We start from the raw sequence: 22,078 nt of genomic DNA on the forward strand, positions 1-22,078 counted from the left end.
AACCCCAGATGCAGATTTGATTACTGCACAAAAAGAGGACCCAATTATTGGGAAAATGTATTAACATATTGAAGATGCTGTGAATTTTCCTCTGACAGAATCCGATTATAGCGGGAAGGAGGATCTCTGTGTGTTGATGAAGTTTTCCAAAATGTTCCGAATCCAAGGCGGTTTGTTGGTACAGAGATCCATATCTGGATGTGACCAGTGGGTGGTACCTACCTCATTCCGAAGCCTGATGTAAAGCCACTGCCGGTCATAGGGGGTTTCATACAACATGAGAAATCGTACGTGAGGTCGCATATTGGCCACACATGGGCCAGGACCTCAACATCTACTTAAAGGGGGTGTTTGTGTCTGCTCAGTTTCAGCCAAAGTTCTCTCACAGACAGAGCTCCCCTACAGAAAAGGGGAATGACACTGCCTTGGTCAGATTTGCAAGTTAATTTTAATCGGGCCAGTGATTCACTCCTCTAGAGCAAACAAGTACATGTTGACCGTGGCATGCTTATTTACCAAGTGGGTAGAATGTCTTCCGGACCCGAAATGTAAGGCGGAGACAACTGCCACACTAATATATCAACCACATCTTCTCTCGCTTTGGCCTTCCCCAAAGGATTGAGTTGGACTGAGGGAGTCATTTTACCAGTGAGTTGATGACCAAGATGTGGGAGATACTAGGGGTAAAGAGAAAACTCCACATTGCCTACCACCCAGCCTCGAGCGGGGGAGTTGAGAGGTACAATAAAACAATTGTGGCCCTCTTGAAGAAGCTTGTGCCGGACTCTGGACCTAGTTGGACATCCGATTACCGCTTGTCCTGATGGCCATCAGGTCCAGAGCATCTTCTGCAACAGAAATTTCTCCATTTGAGCGTGTGACTGGACAAAAAATGGTGCTACCTCAGCATCTGATCTACAGAACTCAAGGGCAGACCCTGATCAACGCGTCCACTAGCGATGAGTACATTGAGAATTTAAGGAAACACCTTCAGCATGTTTTTGCTTACGCTCAGCGCAATTTAGAAAAGCCAGCAGAAGGAAGGAAAACCTACTACAACTTAAAAACTACCAAGAAAGAGTACGAAGTAGGAGAAAGGGTCTACCTGTACAATTCCAAAGGAACCAGACCAAGCAGCAGAGGTTCCTCCCCTCTTGGTGCAGTGCCTTTGAAATTGTCGATAAAATCTCAGCTTTCGCCCATAAGATCTGCATCCCTAAAGGAGAACATACAGAAGAGAAATGGTTCCATATCAATCAGTTGAAGAACTGTCACCCCAGACAGTATTTATGACTGATTGAAGAGCCCAGTGAGGGTAGGCCCCAGGAACCATCTGAAGAATGAAAGGAAAGGATGAAAACCCGGATGGAGAATATTGCTCATTTACAGTGAGTAAAGGAATTTATACTCACAAAGAATGTATAAAAATCAGGATAAAAAGGAATATGTGTAGAAATGTTCACGTAAGGGAAATAAATGGCAATGTGTTATGTGATGTTTTTTTGTGTTTCAAGATATATGCCTATTTACTTGGAAAGAAGTACTGTATAATATACTTATCCTCTCGTTTACTCTCTGCAAACTCAATAACTCCTTACCTTCACAGCCTGGGGGTAGGAGGTTCCAGAAAGGGAGGGGTTCCAGGACCAAACCCCTAAATCCAAAAAGAGTGGAGTGCACTACAGAGCACTACTCCCTCAGCACTGGAAAAGAGCAGACATGCTCCAATGAGGCAATTCATGGAATGAGCCAAAGCAAAGAGAAGAAGAAAAAAAACCTCACTCTCCCGTGCTCTTTTCTACGGGTCAACCGAGTCAAAATCCCATGGGCGGGGGTCATGTTGGCTGAAAATACAGCACCAGAGTGACAGAGATGGAGAGGCCATGTTAGGACTCTATTGTGAGAGTGAAGCCCGGTGAAGTAGAGTACCATTGAAATATAAAAGCAAGTACAAAACAGTGATTTCTGACATAAGGCCAAGTGAAAGGAAAAGAAATGGGCCTAGTGCAATTCTATGAAAATGGACAGGTACGCAGGTGAAAGGGAATCTACCTCAGAGCATAACATTTCTGGATATGCCCAATGAATGGGAAATGCCATGTGGCGCTGCAGATGTTGACTTTGTGTAAACTGGGAAAAGGCATGTTTTGACAGATTCAAAACTGCAGCAGAACACATGGGAAAATAGACATTGAATTGCTAGGCATGTGCAAAATAGCATGGAGGAACCTTATATTTAAAAAGTGAAGCCAAGGGCCACACGAGAGGAGCCCTCCAGACCTGCCACAGCACCTGAGGTGGGGGCCACACCACCCCCCCCTCCGTCCCCCGGCGGCCCCGGAGCGGGCTCCAGCCTCCACTCCTCGCTACCCGACCAATACCCGGAGATCCTGACCCCATACGCCGCATTCCTGGGGCGCCCCGGCCCATACCGACGTCTGGGGCCTCCGTCCTGGCCCGGGACCTGGAGGTCCCCTCCCATTATCATCCCCACCGGGGGATCCGGGCCTGGGTCCACGGAGGAGGGGTGGTCCTGGCCTGGCCGCGTTGGGGGGTCCACAGCTGCAAGCCCCGAGGAGGGCCTGACCTACGCACCACGAACCAACGCCGCCCACCTGGAGCCCTGGCCTAAGGCCCTCACCGACGCCCCCCGACGCGGCTAGGCTAACCCCCGGGCCTGGCCGCCCCTCCGCCCCGGGCTACCCCTGACTCCGGAGGGGAAGCCCCCCTCAGCTACAGAAGCGACTTGGCTGTGTGTTTCCTGGGGCGCCCCGGCCCACTGTATCACCCGCTCTTTCTCCCTGGCCCAGTCCCAAGCGGGCGCACAACAATCTATCTACCCACCGGGACCTACGCCCCACACATCTGCCCACCACCAAGATCTGGAGAGCTCACCCCCTTATTTGAAGCCACTGTGCACCGGCCAAGAAACTGGAGGCCCATTATGCGGAACACACTGCGCAACTTTTGGCGAAGACCAAACAATTTTACTATGCCAAAAGCAACAAGGCCAACAAGCTGCTGGTAGCCAAGCTAGCTAAAACAAGACGGACTAACACAATTATAGGGCTCCGAGACCCACGGGGGGTGATGCATCACTCCGAACAGATGAAACTACAACTAGCTTCGGACCACTTAACCCAGGTCATGACAGCGCCCCCCCGAGATCGGACGAGGCAGGAGGCATACCTGCGAAACGCAGCCTTAACGCGTCTCCCAGACTCCACACGAGAGCAGTTGGAAGCCCCAATAACAGATGAAGAAGTCGACGAAGCCATCAAGGCCCTCAAACCGCGAGCCCCGGGCCCAGACGGATTCTCCCCGAGGTTCTATAAGATATTTAAGCTCCAGCTCATCCCCCACATGGTGGCTCTTTTCAACTCTTTCCAGGTTTCGGGTTCCGTAACCCCCACAATGCAAGAGTCGGTGACGATCCTCCTTCCTAAGCCGGGGAAAGACCCGAGGGATCCGGCGTCATACAGACCCATCGCCCTACTGAATATTGACGCCAACCTGTATTCGAAGATTTTGGCTAACCGCCTGGCACTTATTCTCCCGGAAATAATCCACCCCGACCAAACAGGCTTCATTCTTCATCGAGCAGCAGGGGACAACATCCGGCGGACTCTGAATCTGGTGGACATTGCCCACCGCAACTCCCAAGGCCTGGCCTTAATGGCCCTGGACGCAACCAAAGCCTTTGACAGAGTCGATTGGTCCTATCTGGAATGTACCCTGGAAGCATTTGGGTTCGGCCCGACAACCCGAGCCATGACCCTAGCGAACTACAAGCAGCCCAAAACCATCCTCAGGATCAATGGCGCCCACTCAGCCCCGATATCTCTGACCTGTGGGACAAGGCAGGGCTGCCCGCTGTCACCCCTGCTCTTCGCCCTCACGATGGAGCCCTTCGCCCAGAAGATCAGGCGGAATGAGTCCATCAAGGGACTTCAGGTGGGACCGTCCCACCACAAAATTGCTCTCTACGTGGACGATGTACTACTGACACTCACAGAAGCCAGTACCTCAGCGAAGCACGCCCTGGCCGAAATAAAGGAATTGGGGGAGGTTACCGGCTTTACTGTTAACTTCGCCAAATCAGTGGCCCTGGGAATCGGCCTCCGCCCAGAGGAAAAAGAGGCGTTAACGGGTCTATGCCCGATCGAATGGCGGGACCACTCGATCCCTACCTAGGAGTTTTCATCCCGGCGAACCCAAGGGAGACCTATCAGGCGAACTTTCCCAAACTGATCAGGGAGCTGGAGGGAGACCTGAAGCGCTGGACCACGCAAGAGATCTCACTAATGGGCCGTATTACAGCCGTCAAAATGAACTTGCTCCCTAGGTTCCTCAATGCCTGCTCGTCCCTATCGGTGCCTTTCCCGGCCCAGACCCTCCACCACTTACAGAGGAAGATATCGAAATTCATATGGAAAGGCAAAAAGGCCAGGATCCCCCACAAGACCCTGATTGGTAACGCCAGGCTAGGAGGCCTGGGGGTCCCGGACCTGCAGGCCTATCGCGCAGCGGCGCAACTATCACACATACACGCCTGGCAGTCGAGCACAGCCCGCCCCAGATGGGTGGAACTGGAGCAAGCCCAGCTTCCGCTCCCCCTCCGGTTCCTCCCTCACATCCAACCCTCCCTCAGGGCACATTGGAAGGACATCCTACTGACAACGAAGCAGACCCTAAGCTCCTGGGACTGGGCTCTAAAGCAGAAAGGAATCCCGAGGGGCCAGAGCCCCCTCTCGCCGATCTTCCACAATCCCAACTTCTCCCCGGGAACTCATCCCCGCAACTTCCAGAATTGGATAGACGGGGGCCTTGAAACCCTGGGGCAGATGTACTCGGAAAACAAATCCCGGACCTTCGAACAGTGCAAGGAGACATTTCGGCTTCAAGAGAGGGACAGATTCACGTACTGCCAGCTCCGCCACTGGTGTTCGCACCCCCGGACCCTCCAAGCGGCAACTCGCCCCCCGACTCCTCTGGAGCTAACTCTCGCGGATCTGCCGGCTAGAGGAAGAACTTCAGCCATATATAGACGCTTCTTGGGGGATTTCCTGGTGGCAAAAACCCGATGCATGGCCCAGTGGGAGGCGGACCTAGGCCACCCGATTGAGGACCAAACATGGGTGGACATATGGTCCCGCACCCACTCCTCCTCCACCTGCGTCACCAACAAAGAATGTGCATACAAACTCACCCTGCGTTGGTATTAACCCCCTCTCAGACTCCACCACATGAATCCACAAGTGGACCCCGCCTGTTGGAGAGGCTGCACTCAGCCAGGCTCTTACCTTCACATGTGGTGGACGTGCCCCAAGATCCAGCAATTCTGGACCAGGTGTCTCTCAACCATTGAACAAATCACCGCCTCCGCCCTCCCACTGGACCCTGAAACAATTCTGCTGGGGATCCCGGTCCTCGGAATCTACCCCCGCTCCGGCAACAGGGCTAAGCTCCTCACACAATGCCTCTTGGCGGGCAAGACAGTTCTGGCCCGTTTCTGGAAGTCGCAAGATGGCCCCTGCCTAGCCCACTGGTGGGGAAAACTGTGGGACATCTTGATAGCGGAAAAGGTCACCGCAGCGAGAGCAGGGACTCTGCACCGCTTCCAGAATGTATGGGCCCCAGTGCTGGACTATGATCAGCGATTTCCCGCAATGACGTTCAAACCAATCAACGCCCGTTGGGCCCTGAGGGACCGGGAGAGTACACACCAGGCGGGGGTGATAGACTGAATCTCTGGCCCGGGAAAACCGGAATGATGGGGGGAAAAGGACACACAGCCAGAATCTTTCTTTTGCTATGTTATACTGCCATCCGATACTGTTTGTAACCTATACTGCCTTGCTATAAATAAACATTTAAAAAAAAAAAAAAAAGTGAAGCCAAGTGACATATTCCGGTGAAAGACACTTCATTTTCACAAATAAACTGACATTTAAATGGAAAGGCTTACTTGTTGGAGAAGTGAACAAGAATGTTCTATGCAACTGTGGCCTATGTGTCAATAATACCAAAAGTGAACTTATATCTGTCCAAACGTTATGAACTGAAAGACTGTATTATAAACAACATGCCCAGCTATAATGCTAAATGTTACATGTAAGCACATCTTGTTGATTTAAAGCTGTATTTTATGAAGTATGGGGGCAGCTTGTGTTTTCCCCACTGTACTGAAAGGTCTCTGCCTTTGAAGCTTTGAAACCAAGACCTGTGGGCTGGGCCCACTGGGTAAAGCAGGCCTGGTTCAGTTATAAATACAAATAAATAACAGAAAATGTTATTGGAATTCTGGCCGTTGCAGATAACACGGCAGCTTTGCATTAGTGGCCTACATAAATGACCCTTTTAGGGCTGCCTCAACCACAAGAAATGGATTCAGAGCCACTCATGGATCTTCTGACATTGTGTAAGAAACAGACCCTGCTGATGAGCAGATGTTCGTTTCAGGTCACAAGAATGGAAATTAATCTTTAAAAAAAAAGGTGGGCGCTACTGTGAAGCTGAGGGGCACAAGTGATGCCTTGATTAATATTGGGCCCCCTTTTCTTTAATTAAAAGGGAATCGTGTGTCCCAGTGAGCTCATACCAGACTCATGTTAAAGGGATAAGAAAGCTTTTGGTACCATGTAAATATTAATCCTATTTGATATTTGCAATTTCAGTTATAAAGACAATTATGATTCGGGCCTTCCCATAATGCCCACGAAATGGAAAGTTGGTGTGGTGATAGGTTATGGAAGTAAGGTTTGAATCTTGAAGGGTCAGATTTGTGACTTTGTCGGCTCTGGAGCAAAATGATAAACACGGTATCTCCTACCAGGAAGGGCGTGCTGAGTTAAGATTAGTATTTTCCGACTCGCCATAAAATATAGAATTCAAATATATATATGTGCCTGCAGTTATCTGAAAAGGTAAGGTAGCTTCCGAGTTTTTAAGGGCACTGAAAAAGTCAGACCCACTTGTCATTTTGGGATGATGAATCTTTCACCTCCTTCAGCCTCCATCATCTTCACCTTCCAACACCTTGTCCTATCAGAAGGCAGTGGGCATAGTGGGGGAGGGAGAGAGCTGGCCAATCTGTAGCGTCAGAATTATGATATAGGGTATCACCAGCTCTATAAGAGATAGTTTTCAGTCTAAGATGGTTTTTTGGGGGCTTTTTGACTTTCTTGGGACTTTTAACTTTTCCCTTGACTTTTCCACTGTATTGCTGGGGTTTAGTGTACTTCTGGACTTTTGCAATGAACAACTAGCAGCAGTGCTCCAGATAAGATTTTGAGGTGGGAGTATTTTACTCTACATTTTTAAACTTTGAGAGTAAATGTGATTTTAAGAGAGTAAATTGACTTCTCTCCTTCGCAAGAGAGTGAAATATATGCGACATCCAGCCGACATGTGAAAATACTGTATAGAAATCATTACTATGCGGCAGCTTTCTGCATTGTGACAGAATACACCTTTCAATATTTCTGCCATTTGATCTCTCCCGTATGTGTTTAAATGTTGAAATCACAAAAACCTAGCCAATTATATAGTAAAGCATACATGAATTTGTATTGTGTGTTTTGAGATTCGATAACAGAATTGTCTTTTGATGTTTAATGAAAGTCCTAATTTCCTGGAGCTATTACTACCTAATGGTATGCCAATGTTATGATAAAACAGTGCAGAGAGGCAAGGACTCCATGCTAAATTCTAGATCTAATATAGTGGTAAAATGGTTATTTATACAGCTCTTTTGGCAAAGCGCTGTACATAGACCATATTTATCACAATTACCACCAAACCAAAGTCAGTACTCCTTTATCGACCTCAGAAGGATGAAAGGCTGAGTTGGACTTGCCGGGATTCAAACCCGCAACTCACAGATCATGCAGAGATTGCAGCAACGAGTGCTCAACCATCTGAGCTATCTTATTGGCTAACATCCTTCAGAGGTTGGTTAACTGAGTATCGACTGAGGTATGATGATCACAGTACCTAGATGTAGGACAAATCATTTATGAAGTGCTACATAAAGTTAAATACCTATCTGGATTATCACAGGGACAGGTTTTGCTGAGTTTCTATTTTAATTACCAATGTAACTTTCATTTGTTTCTGAACAGCACTTGCACTTTCTTGAGAGTCAGGTTTTGGATGTTTTAATTTGTAGTCTTGAAGATTTGAGAGACTAGAACACCTGTGATCAGTGTAATGCCAATTACTCGCCCTTAAGCAAAGACTATTCTGCCACTGACCATTTATAGTAATGTACCCGATTGACTGCAAGGTTGAATGGATGTAAACTAGTCATCATTTTACACACTGTTTTTCTAATTAGACTGTAGATTAAATTAGAAGTGTAAAAATGATCTCCCTCTGCATGATTATGCACACAGCACCGGAACTCTGAAAAATACAATTGTGCAATACTGGTTTGCTTTCACTGGAAAAAAAAGCATAACTTGTAAAAGAAAAATATATTTCTCAATTGCAACTTAGTTTTCTGTCTTATTAATTATACAATCCTAAAATTCTAGGAAAACATGCACAGTGCTTCTGACGCTGAATAGAAAGAAACCATTCCTTTTATCAGTGTGCAGTTTATTTTTTTGAAAGGCTTTAGAGAAATGCATTCTGTTACAGAGGTGGCTTGCAATTACATTCATGTAGATAAAAATCACAAGACGCCTTCTGGTTTCTGTCAAGTAACCTGACCTTTGCACTGCCCTCTGCTCTAAACCTGTGTGTAAATGTACCCAGGAAAATATTAAAGCTGGCGTATTTACAAGATTTTCATGCGTAAATAGGCCTGGTACTCGCCTTATCTGAAGCCCTGACTAGCAGAGAGACAAGGAGAGCTACCAAGGACTTAAACATTGCATGGGAGACAGAGACTGGGAAATCTAGAAGCTAGCAGGCCTGCCATTTGAGGAGCCAAAGGAAGTAGCGTGGGAATTATGATATAAGGTATCACCAGCCCTATAAGAGATAGTTTTCAGTCTAAGAGGGTTTTTTGGGGGCTTTTTGACTTTTTTGGGACTTTTGACTTTTCCCTAGACTTTTCCACTGTATTGCTGGGGTTTAGTCTACTTCTGGACTCTTGCAATGAACAACTAACAGAGAGACAAGGAGAGCTACCAAGGACTTAAACATTGCATGGGAGACAGAGACTGGGAAATCGAGAAGCTAGCGGGCCTGCCATTTGAGGAGCCAGAGGGTGCTGGGGACTACCCTTGACCGAAGTCTTTGACCAGATCTGTGCTGTCCTCAGAGGAGCCCTACTGTTTCCTTTCATTCACCATAACCGAGGCCTCCCATGTAAGTAGATTAATCCAAATGACAACAAGAGTGTGGGGGGAATCTGCCAGCCTTAATCTCTATCTCGCAGAGCGGGTAGGGGTAGAACTTTGTCGACCCATAGCACATTTTATTAAATCTAACTCAAATTAATTCCACCATAGCAAATCACCCTATCCATTTAAATTGAATTGTGTTGGGAACTGCCTGCCTTAATCATTCCCATTAAATTGTGTGTGGGGGTGAAACTGTGTAGGTCCTTGGCGCATTGAATCAAAGTTAAATCAATTAATTTCCATATAGAAAATCACGGGATGAGTGTTGTTAGACTTCAAAACTTACAAAGTTCATGCCCAGTGTGTTAGAGCAATAAGTACTTGGGTGACTATTCTTCTGAAACCCCTGACTTCGGTACAGAAGGGAGGTGTCCATAATCATCTAATAAGTACCCCTAAAACTCGCCATTCAAATGAATGTAGAGTGTGCAAAACAACATTTACCATTTATTCACTTGCATCCCAAATCAGAATCCCAACGCTGTGCATTTTATGCAAATAAAAAGCCCAAAACTATTTTCCCATTGAGCTCCTTTCCTAAATTTTGCCTTTCAAATAAAAAGCCCAAAACAATTTTTTTCCATTGCACCTTTTTTCCAAACCCTGCTTTTTAATAAAAAGCCAAAACAATTTTTCAACTGTATTCCCACTCCCTGTAGGTTGCCTTCAAATTAAGGGGTCATACATAACGGATGCCTGCGGGTGGGGGTTGCTGGGAGAGAAGAGCATTGTGATAACCCAAGCAATCACTGGGGGTTGTTTCAAATGTCCTAATTGTTAATATGCAAGAAATCCTCTGTGTGTTTTGATGTAAAGGCTTTAAATTCAACCTGTGTTCGTGGTAGTGACTGAAAGCCCATTAGAAATATAGGTCAGTCAATTGGTACAAGTGATTTGAAATTGTGATACTGTGTGGGGCCACGTCGTTGGTGGCTGATGTTGGTGTGATTGTTCTATTATTCTTTGTCAAACCTTAAATAAACATATATTCTTACTAATCACCGGCCTGGTTCCCGGCTCACTGGGGGCAAAGAGGGTTTGGTTGGATGGTGCGAGATAGGTTGAAGGCATCACTTAAGTTGAATCTGTATAAGCGGTTTGGTGCACGCCACCTTGCTTGGGGGAAAGGAACTCCCTGAGTTGAGAGTGACCACCCAATAAATCGTGACACCTGTATTACAAACTCTACACAATAAACAAAACAGAACAGAACAGCTTGAACACAATCAGAGTTTGGAAGTCTAATAATATAGTTCACTTTGATATTATTCAAACAAATAAAAGTACACATAGGTGTTACCCTCTCATATACAGATAACTCTCCCACTGTCTGCGTGACGCATAATTCTGCAGACTGCCACTTTCCTTGGTTTGTTGTGTCCTGACAAACCTGATTGCAGGCATCAGCCCGTGAGGTGATTCAGTTCACAGAGATGTGCTTTAACTTAGTAGTAGGTATATAGTCAGATAGCACAACGAGCTGAGCGCCCGTTTCTAGCATCTTTGTGCAGCCTGCTGATGCAGGTTCGAATCCCAGCAGGGCCAACTCAACCTTTCATCCTTCCGAGGTCGATACATTGGGCCTCATTATGAGTCCGGCGGTAACCACGGCAGTAAAACCGCCTGGTTACCGCCAGACTCGTATTACCATTCCGCCTCCGTGACTCCCGGAATTACCAGGGCATTACAGCCCCGGTGTCCCGGGAGTCACATAGGGGGAATGGTGTTAATCCCCATTCCCATTGAGTCCAATATCTCGTGATGGTGCTGGTGTTTCCACGTCCGCCTGCAGGCGGGAGGTGTTCAACCCGCCAGGTCAGACCTGGAGGGAAGATCACCTCCCGCCTGCAGGACTCGGGAGCGGGCGGTCCGGAATTAACAGTGGCGGCGGGTTTACCGCCACTGTTAATTCCGGACGGCCCGACCCGTAATGAGGCCCATTGAGTACCACGCTATACCACGCTTTGGGATAATAATATCAACTGTTATCTCAGCACTCAGATGCCTGCGGGCTTGTAGCGTTATATAAAACTAGATATTATTATTATTATTATTATTATTATAGTCACGTGTAACAATGCATGTTTGTGTGTGATTGTATGCCAACGGTGTGCTCTGAATGACGCAGCGGCAGCCTGAAACTATGTTGGAAACGCTGCTTTTACCGAGACGCACCCGGATGGTCTAAGTTTCTCATAAGTAGTAGCACTTGAGTTAAGACATGACCTGAATGTTTCAGAGATGTATGCAGTGGTGTCACTGTGCGAGCTCCTGACAGCTATATGATATGATATGATATGATATGATATGGCATTTGTAACACGCCTATACACAAGTGTTTCAAGGCGCGACGAGGCAGGGAGGGGGGAAACAAGGGGAGGACAGACAACGATCCTACTAGGCCAGGTGTCATTCAGATTGCGCAAGTGCAGGGGTGAAATGTGAGCACCTGGCAAATACACTTAAATGTAATTAATGAAATCGTCTGCTTAGTAAATAAACAAAGAGAAGCATCCTGGAATCTCTGCTAAGATCTTCCTTGTATCCTTTGACAGCACCTGTACAGTACGTACACCTCTCTCTCGCTCTCCCTCTCTCACACACAGTTACTCATAAGGCCCTCACACACATACATGAATAGACACAAATGAACATGCAGGTATGCACACATAAACTCACATGCATATATGTATACTCATACGCGCCCCTTATGCATACAAATACACATACATGACTAAACTCAAAACTATGTACATAAACACATTTATTTATACACACGTATGCCCCTTACACATACATACAAAAATATAGACAAACACACATGAACACAGGCAGACATACACACATACAGCCACACCTATATTTACGCACGCACACACACACACACAAACATCCCTACTGCACTTTCCTCGCCAAATCCCCACAACTCCTTGCGGTACCACGCTGGCCGTCAAATACCCGAAATGATGCAGTACGTGTGCCCTGGGTCCCATTAGTGTGTTTTCTACTTCCCTGTGTCCACTAGGCTGGATTCCATGCCATCATATATTTCAAATTGTCTTGTATGTGGGCCACTATATCCTGCAATACACTGCAGTTGTCATGGGGCTTGAATGAAAGCATCATGTGGGGGCACGGGTGCTGCAGAGCTGGCCACTTCGCACCAGTCTGTTAGGGGGCCGGCCTGTCTATCCCCCACAGTGTGAGGCTGTCTTGGGAGACAGGGTGGCCCGTGTGGGCCATGGTGCACCAAGCAGCTCTGTGGCTGCAGTAACCACACAGACCACTAGCTGATCTTTCAATGCTGAGCAGAGACTGCTCGGCCCCTTTATTGATGCATGGGACCTGCAACATGTGACTCAGCATGAGCCCTGAGGCTCAGTGCTGACGTGACAACACAGTCCAATCTAACATTTACACACTCATAATTAAAACATTCTATTTTTGTTGAACTCTGTAGTGTATGCCCCTTTAATCGTCCGTGACGCGTTGGGTCACGGGACACAGAGAAAAAAAAGTGGCCACCCATGCTGCGCAGTTAGTCAGCACGGAGGCTGAGTTATACAGCAGAACTGTCTCTGTGTGATTAATGATCGGGTGGGTAGGCCCCAATCTAGACGGGGCCCTACCACACCACACTGGCGATGAGGCGGTTGCTGTTCTGGGATCATCCCTCGCGGTCGTGAACCTGCTTTCACTCCGCTGAGAGCAGCAGTATCTCCTCCTTCACCACATGCATGCGAGCCGTTTGCCGGAGCCACTGTGCCAAGGCTTGCGTCTGCTGCACGGCCACAGTGAGTAAGGGCCCAGCCGCCACCACTCCTAGCTCGCCTGCAGAGCGGCCTCATTTCTGGGACTCATATGATCCGCCCACATGGTACGCCGGCAAGACACTTCATCTGACATCAAAATGAGTGGCTGAAAGTACACTCTGACCAGGAGGACTGCAAAATAAGGGTTGCGGCTCCCAATCTGGAGTGCTTCTGCACCCTATTCCCTCCCACAGCGCAGGACGACTCACATCACGTCACCAGCCCTCATCAAGCAGACACACTCTCCATACAAAAAGGGTTGCAGCTCCCACTGGTAATGCTTGTGCACCCTGCTGATAGTGACCTGTATGCGCACAGTGTCAGGAAGCCAACAAATCGGCAAACCGGACAAGCCCATCGTCATCTGCAATCACTCCATTGCCGACCACCAAAAGATGGCGGACGATGCTGGTGCTGCCCCTGTGGGGGCCAGAATCTATCTTTCATTGGTATATCTTGATCCCTTACTAGAATTTGACATCTCTGGAGCCCTGTCAGCCCTAGGTCCCAGGTGGTCTGCCTGGGTGAAGCGCCTAGATATGTTCCTGTCTGCCACAGGAGCGGACAATGATGAAGCATAGAAATCAGTCATGCTATATTCAGCCGGCCTGGCGGTTTGAACATGTTTACACCCTTCGGCCTACTAATAGAACTTTCAGTGCAGCCAAGACTGCACTACAGGAATATTTTGCACCCATGGCAAACCTCAACTACGAGAGATCGCTAATGAGGAATGCCCTACATAAAGAAGGTGAATCCCTCAACATGTACCATTGCAGACTGCGGCGGATGGCGACAACCTTTGCATGGTCAGATGAGGAGGAAGAGATGCGTCAGCAATTGATCAATGGATGCTCGTCGGCCAAGCTAAGACGACAGATTTTGCGTGAACCAGGCATAACATTAGTTTGGATCCTTGAACTTGGGCTTTGCCACGTGTTGGCAGATGTCAGGGCAGATAAAATGTGTGCTGCCATGAAAACAGCCAAGCTAGAAGAAGCCTACACCATGAGCAGACAACAGTTTCACAGAACATACAAGCACCCACCGTGGAGCAAGAGAGATGGACGTGGCAGTGAAATAGCAGTGTGTTCCAACTGTGGCTATGACCTACTCCACTCTGCTGAGGGCCCAGCAAAAGGTCACACCTGTGGGAGATGTGGGTTAGCAAACCACTTTGCCAGGGTCTGCCATGCCCCAGCACCATTAACGTATGTGCAAGGACCAGCAGGATCAAGACAATCCTTTTACAGACAGGCACGGAAGGTGGCGGTAGTAGAACAGACACCCCTGAACGAGGAACAACACACTGAATGGACAGATGAGGGGGTTGTTTTCTTCAGCTCCAGCATGTCAGAATTAAAAGCTTCAGAACGACGCCAGCCAAAGTGCACGATCCACTTAGGCAATTCTCAAATTCCTACACTGGTCGACACCAGGGTGTTAGTAAGTGTCATGTTGGAGGAACACTACTGCAGTCTAACAGATGCGCCACCACTAAAAGAGACGCAAGTATGGATATACTTTTGGGGTAGAGGTACCAATGCCGCCAGAAGGGGTTTTCATTGCACCTGCTCGACATGAAGACGTCACCATCAGAGCAAGATTTTTCGTTACCAAAGTGAGCAAAGTAACACTGTTTGGATGCGCCGCGGTGGAGGTATTGTGCATCGTGAATTTTGCCTTTGGAGTTTACGTGCAAATATTCAATCCCTGTTAACCAGGCATGCAAAAGTATTTATGCGCATAGGAAAATTCATGGGTGACCCAGTTCGCCTACACATTGATCCAACCGTACAAACAATAGCGTTGAAACACAGAAGGGTGCCCTTCGATTTTCAGGCAATGGTCAAGAAAGAACGTGATGACTTGGTCAACATGGATAATATTGAGGAGATGGAGATGGAAGAACCGACTCCATGCGTTTCCCCCATCGTGATTGCCAACAAACCTAGACAACCTGACTCCATCCGCATTCCTGACTGAAATTGCACTGGTTACCTGGCCTCCCTTTCTGATGTCTGGCCCAGGCCCCATCAATTGCCCACCTGCACTGCCTCCCTGGCAACCCCTGCACTTGGGGACTGTTTTCTGTATCCCTACAGTCCCCCTACCAGCACTTATGTCTGCACTTCCTTGCACTTGCCACTAGCTGGCTGTTTTACTTGTCTTATTTATCTTATTTGTTCCACTTTCCCATGTACTGCACTTTCCCCTCTCCCTTCCCCCGCGCACTTTTCCTTTCCCCCCTTCCCATGCACTTGCGCGATCTTAATGACACCTGGCATAGTAGGATCGTTGTCTGTCCTCCCTTTGTTCCCCCCCCCTTGCCTCGTCACGCCTTGAAACACTTGTGTATAGGCGCGTTATAAATGCCATATCATATCATATGTGTGGACATGCACCTCGCCAATAGAGCCATCAAAAGGGAGCGGCACATAACCCCAACACTCAATGACATTCTAGCAGTCTTATAACATGCTACGTTTTTCTCAAAGCTGGACCGGAGATCGGGTTATCACCAGGTGGTGCTAGACCCAGTTTCTCATTACATAACCACGTTGACCACTCTTAGAGGACTGTACAGGTATAAGCGCCTCAACTTTGGCATCTCTTCAGCGCCGGACGTGTTCCAGAACATGATCCACAGTGCTTTGGCAGGACTAAAAGGAGTGCTCAACATCAGTGATGACATCACAGTGTATTCTAGTTCAGAACATGTACACTTGAAGAGGCTAGGGAAAGTACTAGCTCGAATTCAACAACTGGGACTTACGTTACATAAAGACAAATGTGTATTCCTGCAAAAGAGAATCAAATTCTTTGGGTTTGTATTTCAGGAAGATGGCCTTTCACCCGATCCCGCAAAAGTGAAGGACATCCAAACGGCAGGTCCCCCTCGAATGCCTCCGATGTACGCAATTTCCCTGGTATGGTCACATATTGCAGGAGGTTTACACGCAACCTAGCCACCCTCTCTGAACCACTTTGCAATCTCACAAAGAAAGAGTGTACCTGTAAATGGACTGCCCTGGAACAAAGCACCTTTGAAGAGATCAAGAAGGCTCTCACAGCAGAGGACACTATGACATTCTTTGAGCCAAACAGAAAAGAGGAAATCATCGTGGACAACAATCCGTTTGATCTTGGAGCTGTGTTGACACAGCCGGATGGGTCTGGGGACGCCCGTCCTGTCGCATTTGCAAGCAGAGCCCTCAATATAATACAGAATAACGATACTCGCATATTGAGCAGGAAGCACTAGCTGTGCTGTGGGGCTGCAGACAATTCCATCTCTATGTGTATGGCAAGTCAGTAACTTTTGTCACCGACCATAAGCCCCTTATCCCAATCATAATTGGCTCATCCTCCAAACCCCCAGGGAGAATTGAGAGTTGGCTGCTCGCCCTACAGGAAAATTACCTTGAACTGGTATACCGCCCAGGGAGCGCAATGCGGCACACTACCTGTCCCGCCAACCCGTGGAGGCGAGGAAACAGGCAGAGGTCGACGCTGAAGAGGAAACAGAAGAATTTCTGCACACCCTCACATCAGTGGCTACCCCTATATTCATGTCCCAAGAGGAGATACAGGAAGCGGCAGCAAATGACGGATGCCTCTTACTGCTCGAGTCGGCTGGAACTCGTGGAGAGTGGAGGCGTATTCAGGAAAAGGTCAATAGATGCACCGAGGACGCAAAGAGAGTGTTTGAGCAAATGTGGCAGGTGTGGTCTGAACTAACATTTCTGGATAATAGACTGTTCCCGAGAGGCTCTAGAATCGTCACTCCACCCAGTCTGGTACCGCGCATACTGGAGTTGGCGCACAAAGGACATCATGGTGTGGCCAAAACCAAGGCTTGACTCAGAATGAATGTTTGGTTCCCAGGCCTAGAGGACAAAGTCGAAGAATGTTTACATGCCTGCGTTTGGTGTCATGCAGCACTGCCGCACCAGAGAGAACCCTGCATGGAGTCCATGGACCGTAGTAACATCCCTTGGGGAACTGTATGTATACATGGATTTCGGGTCTACCTGCCGCAATACCCACTTTCTGGTACTAGTGGACCAGTAGTCGCGGTATCCAGAGGTGGAATTTGTGGAGTCCACCTCGCTAGAGGATGTAGTACCTATTCTTGAGAAAATGTTCGCCACCCACGGACTCCCAGACGAAATTTGCACGGACAATGGCCCGCCAGAGTACGTCCAAGTGCTAGGAATACCGCACCAGAAAATAATGCTAGTATGGCCTAGAGCAAATGGCGAGGTGGAAAGGATGATGAGGACACTCGACAAGGTGTTCCATATTACACATGGACAGGGTGAGTGTGAACGATGGGCCCTATATAAATTTTTGTTGGAATACTGCACCACTGCTCAACCAGGATAGCGCCTGCAGAAGTCCTATTCCAGCGATGCCCAATGGGACTGCTATGAGACCATCCAAGTCGCATCCCCGGAGTGATTGATGAAGAACTACTGCTTGAACATCGAAGGAGAGTAAATGAAAAAGAAAACATGAGAAGACGACTGTGTGACTGACATCTAGAGATAGGAGACAAGGTGCCAAATACCCGAAAATCAAAATGGACCTACCTCACGAACCTACCCCGATGGAGGTAATAAGAACAAAAGGGACTATGGTCACTGCCCCTGATGGTAGGGCCACAGTGACAAGAAATGCCAGTTTCTTCTGGGAAAATGGGGAAGTTTGACAAGGGAAATAAGAAAGAATGTCCAGCCCCAAAACAACAGTCGCCCCGTTGTGGACAGGACTAGAAGTGAGTGCTTGACATAGAGGGACCAGTGTCCAGCAACGACGGGAATGGTCCAGCAGATCAAGGAGGTGGCATGTCTCTGGAAGAAGATGGGGTTCAAGAAGGCGAGAGACCGCTGCAGACCACTGGACTTTGAAGTCAGTATTCCCTGACATGCACATTAAAATGGTATGACACAGTTGGTAATTTAGACAAAGGTCCTGTTATATGCGTTGTTTGTTCCCACCTGTTGTGGCTCTTTGTGAGAATATTATTTGCATCTTTCATTTATGAAAAAGCAGGAATGTAGTTTGTGTCCCTTTAATTGCCTGTGATGCGTTGGGTCACGGGATGCAGAGAATAAAAGGCAGTGGCCACCCATGCTGCGCAGTTAGTCAGCACGGGGCCGAGGTATACAGTAGAACTGCTTCTGTGTGGTTACTGATCGGGTGGGTAGGCCCTAATCGAGACGACGTTCTACCCCTGCACAAACTCATATATTTTAAAACCATATTATGAGTGATATGTCAATTAATCTGTTGAAAGGTGCCTCAAGCTTCAGGGGCGGCCACAGTAACTTCCCCCATGTCACCAGTCAGAAGTCTTATAAAATGGCAATATATTCTTTTCTATATTACTTTCCGTCCGGGGCTTTAAATGTGCACTTTGCAGCTCTCACCTTACAAACTGCCTTTGCTGGAGCCCCTTTGGCCGTCACTATTGGGGTACAGATAGGGAGTAATGGCATATGAGGAGGAAAACAAAGCTTGTAGGTATTGTTGGTTATTTGCCCACCCATTAACTGCCCAAGGCCCTGCTAATCCCTATGGCAAATCCCACCAAGACCCCGCCCGTCCCCACCCAAAACACCACCTCACCACCTCAACTTTTGAGCTCATTTTAATCAAGCTTTACCATCAAACGTTGCGCTCAAAGTGCCTGCCAGTGTTTGTTTAAAACACTCTTCTGGGAGTTAATGACTTAACTGTAAACGCACTACTGATGTAATAAAAATGTGTTACCAGTTCTGCCTTCAGCCACTCGATTTATAACTGCTCTGCGTATCATTCACTGAAGTCCTGTTAAAATCAAACATTGGCAAAGCCAACATTTTTTAGCTTGTGCATGAGTTTTAAGCTTTTGCCAAGCACTCCTATTAGATGCCCAGCTACTCGCACCATTTTGCACTTGCTACAGACAATGGGTAGTTAACACCACTACGACTGAGCCTGACAAATGTCTTTCCCGTGCCTACACAACAGCCCAAACTGTTGGCATTGCCAATACTTGTTTTTTCTTTGCATTCCGAAACTTGTCGCCGACATAATGGAAAAGGAAACTTAACGTACCAGAACGTATAGAATAAAAAAATGTAATATCACGCGCTTACCTAATTCACAAATTTCCCCCCAAAAAAGAGACTGCTTGTATCTTACCTGTGCGAAATACAGATTCATCAACGTCAGGGTGAAAAACTGTAGGCACACTGGGAAGCAGTACAGTAGCCAAAAAGCAAAGGGAGCGAGCGAGTTTGCTGTAATAAAGTTTTTAAAGTAGAAAGAAAACAGCACTGCTCTCAGTGAAGCCCACAGCAGGCACAGGAACAAAAAAACTGTCTGGTAGCTGAACCGCTTGTGCTTGTAATGTAGGATCATCCAGAGTTGCGCATAAATGAACACAAACAACAGTAGATAGAATACTGTATACACTGTGGTCAGGCTCAGCGTCACGTAGGGAGGGACGGCTGGGGTCAGAGTTGGTGGCAAAGAGTCATTAGTTGATGGCTGCCAAATAGGGGCGTCCATTTTCAAGCCCTCTTTAGAGTCTCTTCATGAAGTTTCACTGTTGCTGTTGTAATATTAAATAGGCAGGAAAACGAGCTGTTCAGCTTTCTACTTCCTCCTCTGGCAGCTCCGTGGTGGCCGGGAGCACATGATCAGAATGAATCATTGCAGCTGACTTTGTCAACACTTCAGCACTGGAACATGTATTGCAGACCGAGCGACTCTACGCAATGAAGACTATTTTTCTTCCCCATAGTACCCCTTCGCTCACAGAAAATAAAACATGCAATATATGTTAACCAATGAAAATATGTTACTATCGGTAAGCGATGCAATGCATAGTAAATAGAATTGCTACTCGTAGAAAAAATCGAATACAAAATTACCTAAGTAGAAATGACAAAACATTTTTGGTCGAGTTTTATTAAAAAATAGGTGGGGAGTTGTGTAAGGGTATAAGTTAAGGTTGGGGGAGGGGGAGTGTGGCGCAGGGGTCTTCCCTCCCAACCCCCACATTATTAAAAACAAAAATGGGCAAAAACCCAAAAGTAATTTTTGGTTTTCGATAAAAGGAAATGTGGTCATTTCTAATTAGGTATTTTATTTTCGGTTATTTCATGGACAACCAACAGAATTGTTTAAACTACCGGAACTGCAATTCGGCTAATCTCTGTAATGGTTGTATATAACATTACCTTATGGAGATTTACATCAGTACCATTTTTATTGGCTACTGCCAATATACAATTAGCAAATATACATCGGGCAAAAATCCCGTGGGGAACACAATTTCCTTTATTGTGTGTGTTGTACCCAGAGGGGGGCACAAATAATAAGGACAGACACGCCGGGTTAGATTGTACGTCTTCTTTATTCTTCATACATCCAATTCTGACCCTTAACGCTCCCTCCCCCTTACGTACTACATCACGTGATGCGGTTCACGTGACAAGGTGTCGGTCTCTTAAGGAGACACGATCCCTATAACATCACCCCCAGACGAAATGTCCTTACAACATTCTCAACATTCTTCAACCAAGCGTGCTGGTTTCTTCACGGCTCTTTGGGGCCGGCTACTGGTGCCTTCACCTGGATCTTCGTCAGGCCTCTCTGTTCTTTTCGTTCCTGGATGAGGGGAGAATCTTGGAGGCGTCCACAGTGTGTCTCGCAGATCCATTGAAATTGGTTCTGGGTCTGGAGGCTGGACTCTCTCATTTCCCGTGGTTGTCGTAAGCTTGAATTTTGAGCTGTTTTGTGTTATTTCCCGTTCTTCATTTTCAGCAGTCACCATTGTTCTTTTAATCGCCGTGACTTGTAATGGCTGTGGGGCGAATCTTAAGTCAGTCTTCTTGACTGTTGCACCAACACGTCATCTCCTAGTTGAAAGTCCTTTGGGCACGCTCCTCGCCTTTCATCTGTCTGGATGTGGGCTCGTTCCTTCCTCGCTGCGTCTCTCTTTAGGATTTCTGGATCTGTTTCTGGTTTGTTTATCGGGTGTTGTATGACTCATGTGCGAACTTGGTACTTTACCATGAGTTCGGCTGGGGTCTTGTTTGTGGCCTCATGGGGTGTATTTCGATAGTCTCAAAGCATCCTGCATAAGGCTTGGTGCGGGTCGACATTTTCTAGTCTGGCTCTTTGCAAAGTATTTTTGATCGATGACATGAATCTCTCGGCCATTCCGTTGGCCTGTGGCCATAGGGGTGTTTCTTTCTGGTGTTTGAACCCTAAGTGCTTGGCAGATGTTGTGAACTCGTGGCCATAGAAGGGCGGGCCATTATCTGACTTGATGACGTCAGGTATGCCCCATTCACTCACGGCTTCGTCGAAGATAGCTGCGACTTGTGTGCGAAGGCTGTCGATTAAGATCTCTTTACGATTGGGAACCTTGAATGTTCATCAATGAATAAGAGTGGGTATTCTCCGGATTCTAGGGGATCATAAAAGTCCACCGCCACTTTTTCCCATGGATGTTCTGGTATCTCTGTCAGCTGTAGGGGTACTGGTGTTTCGGCTCCGGCCGTGCATTGGCACGCCATGTAGTTCCTTACCCACCGGTCGACTAGGGCGTCAAGGAAAGGGAACCACACATGGCAGCGTTGTTGACGTTTGGTGTTGTCTGCTCCCCGGTATCCCTCGTGGGCCGTCTTGATTATTTCTGACCGCAGGGCTGCTGGGATTACTATTCTGCACCCTCTGAGGAGTATGATTCTGTCTCCTGTAGTCCTTCCACTTGTTGTGTTCAGTGAGTTTGATCGCCAGGGCCATGGATGGATCCGCTGCTGATGCGAATGCAACGGCTTCTAGTGAGATCGCTGGCAGTAGCGCACTTGTCGTGACGTAGCTTATGTATTCCATGTCACCCTGGGTACA

At 47.5% G+C, this 22,078-nt stretch overlaps 1 protein-coding gene across 2 annotated transcripts in view; it reads right to left on the reverse strand.

The window, feature by feature from the left end:
- The window catches only part of GPR137B (G protein-coupled receptor 137B), a 694,226-nt gene extending 674,367 nt beyond the window's left edge, over positions 1–19,859 (reverse strand). Inside the window, exon 1 of one of the 2 annotated variants that reach the window (XM_069607370.1) lies at positions 19,358–19,859. In XM_069607370.1, coding sequence (XP_069463471.1) covers positions 19,358–19,726 — 369 coding nt within the window. In that variant the 5' untranslated portion in view covers positions 19,727–19,859. The remainder of the gene's footprint in view (positions 1–19,357) is intronic. The other variant, XM_069607371.1, reaches the window with a different exon arrangement.
- Positions 19,860–22,078: the final 2,219 nt, after the last annotated feature.

The sequence above is a fragment of the Ambystoma mexicanum genome, chromosome 4q, assembly GCF_040938575.1.
Source record: "Ambystoma mexicanum isolate Mex_15411 chromosome 4q, UKY_AmexF1_1, whole genome shotgun sequence".
NCBI classification, from domain to species: Eukaryota; Metazoa; Chordata; class Amphibia; order Caudata; family Ambystomatidae; genus Ambystoma; species Ambystoma mexicanum.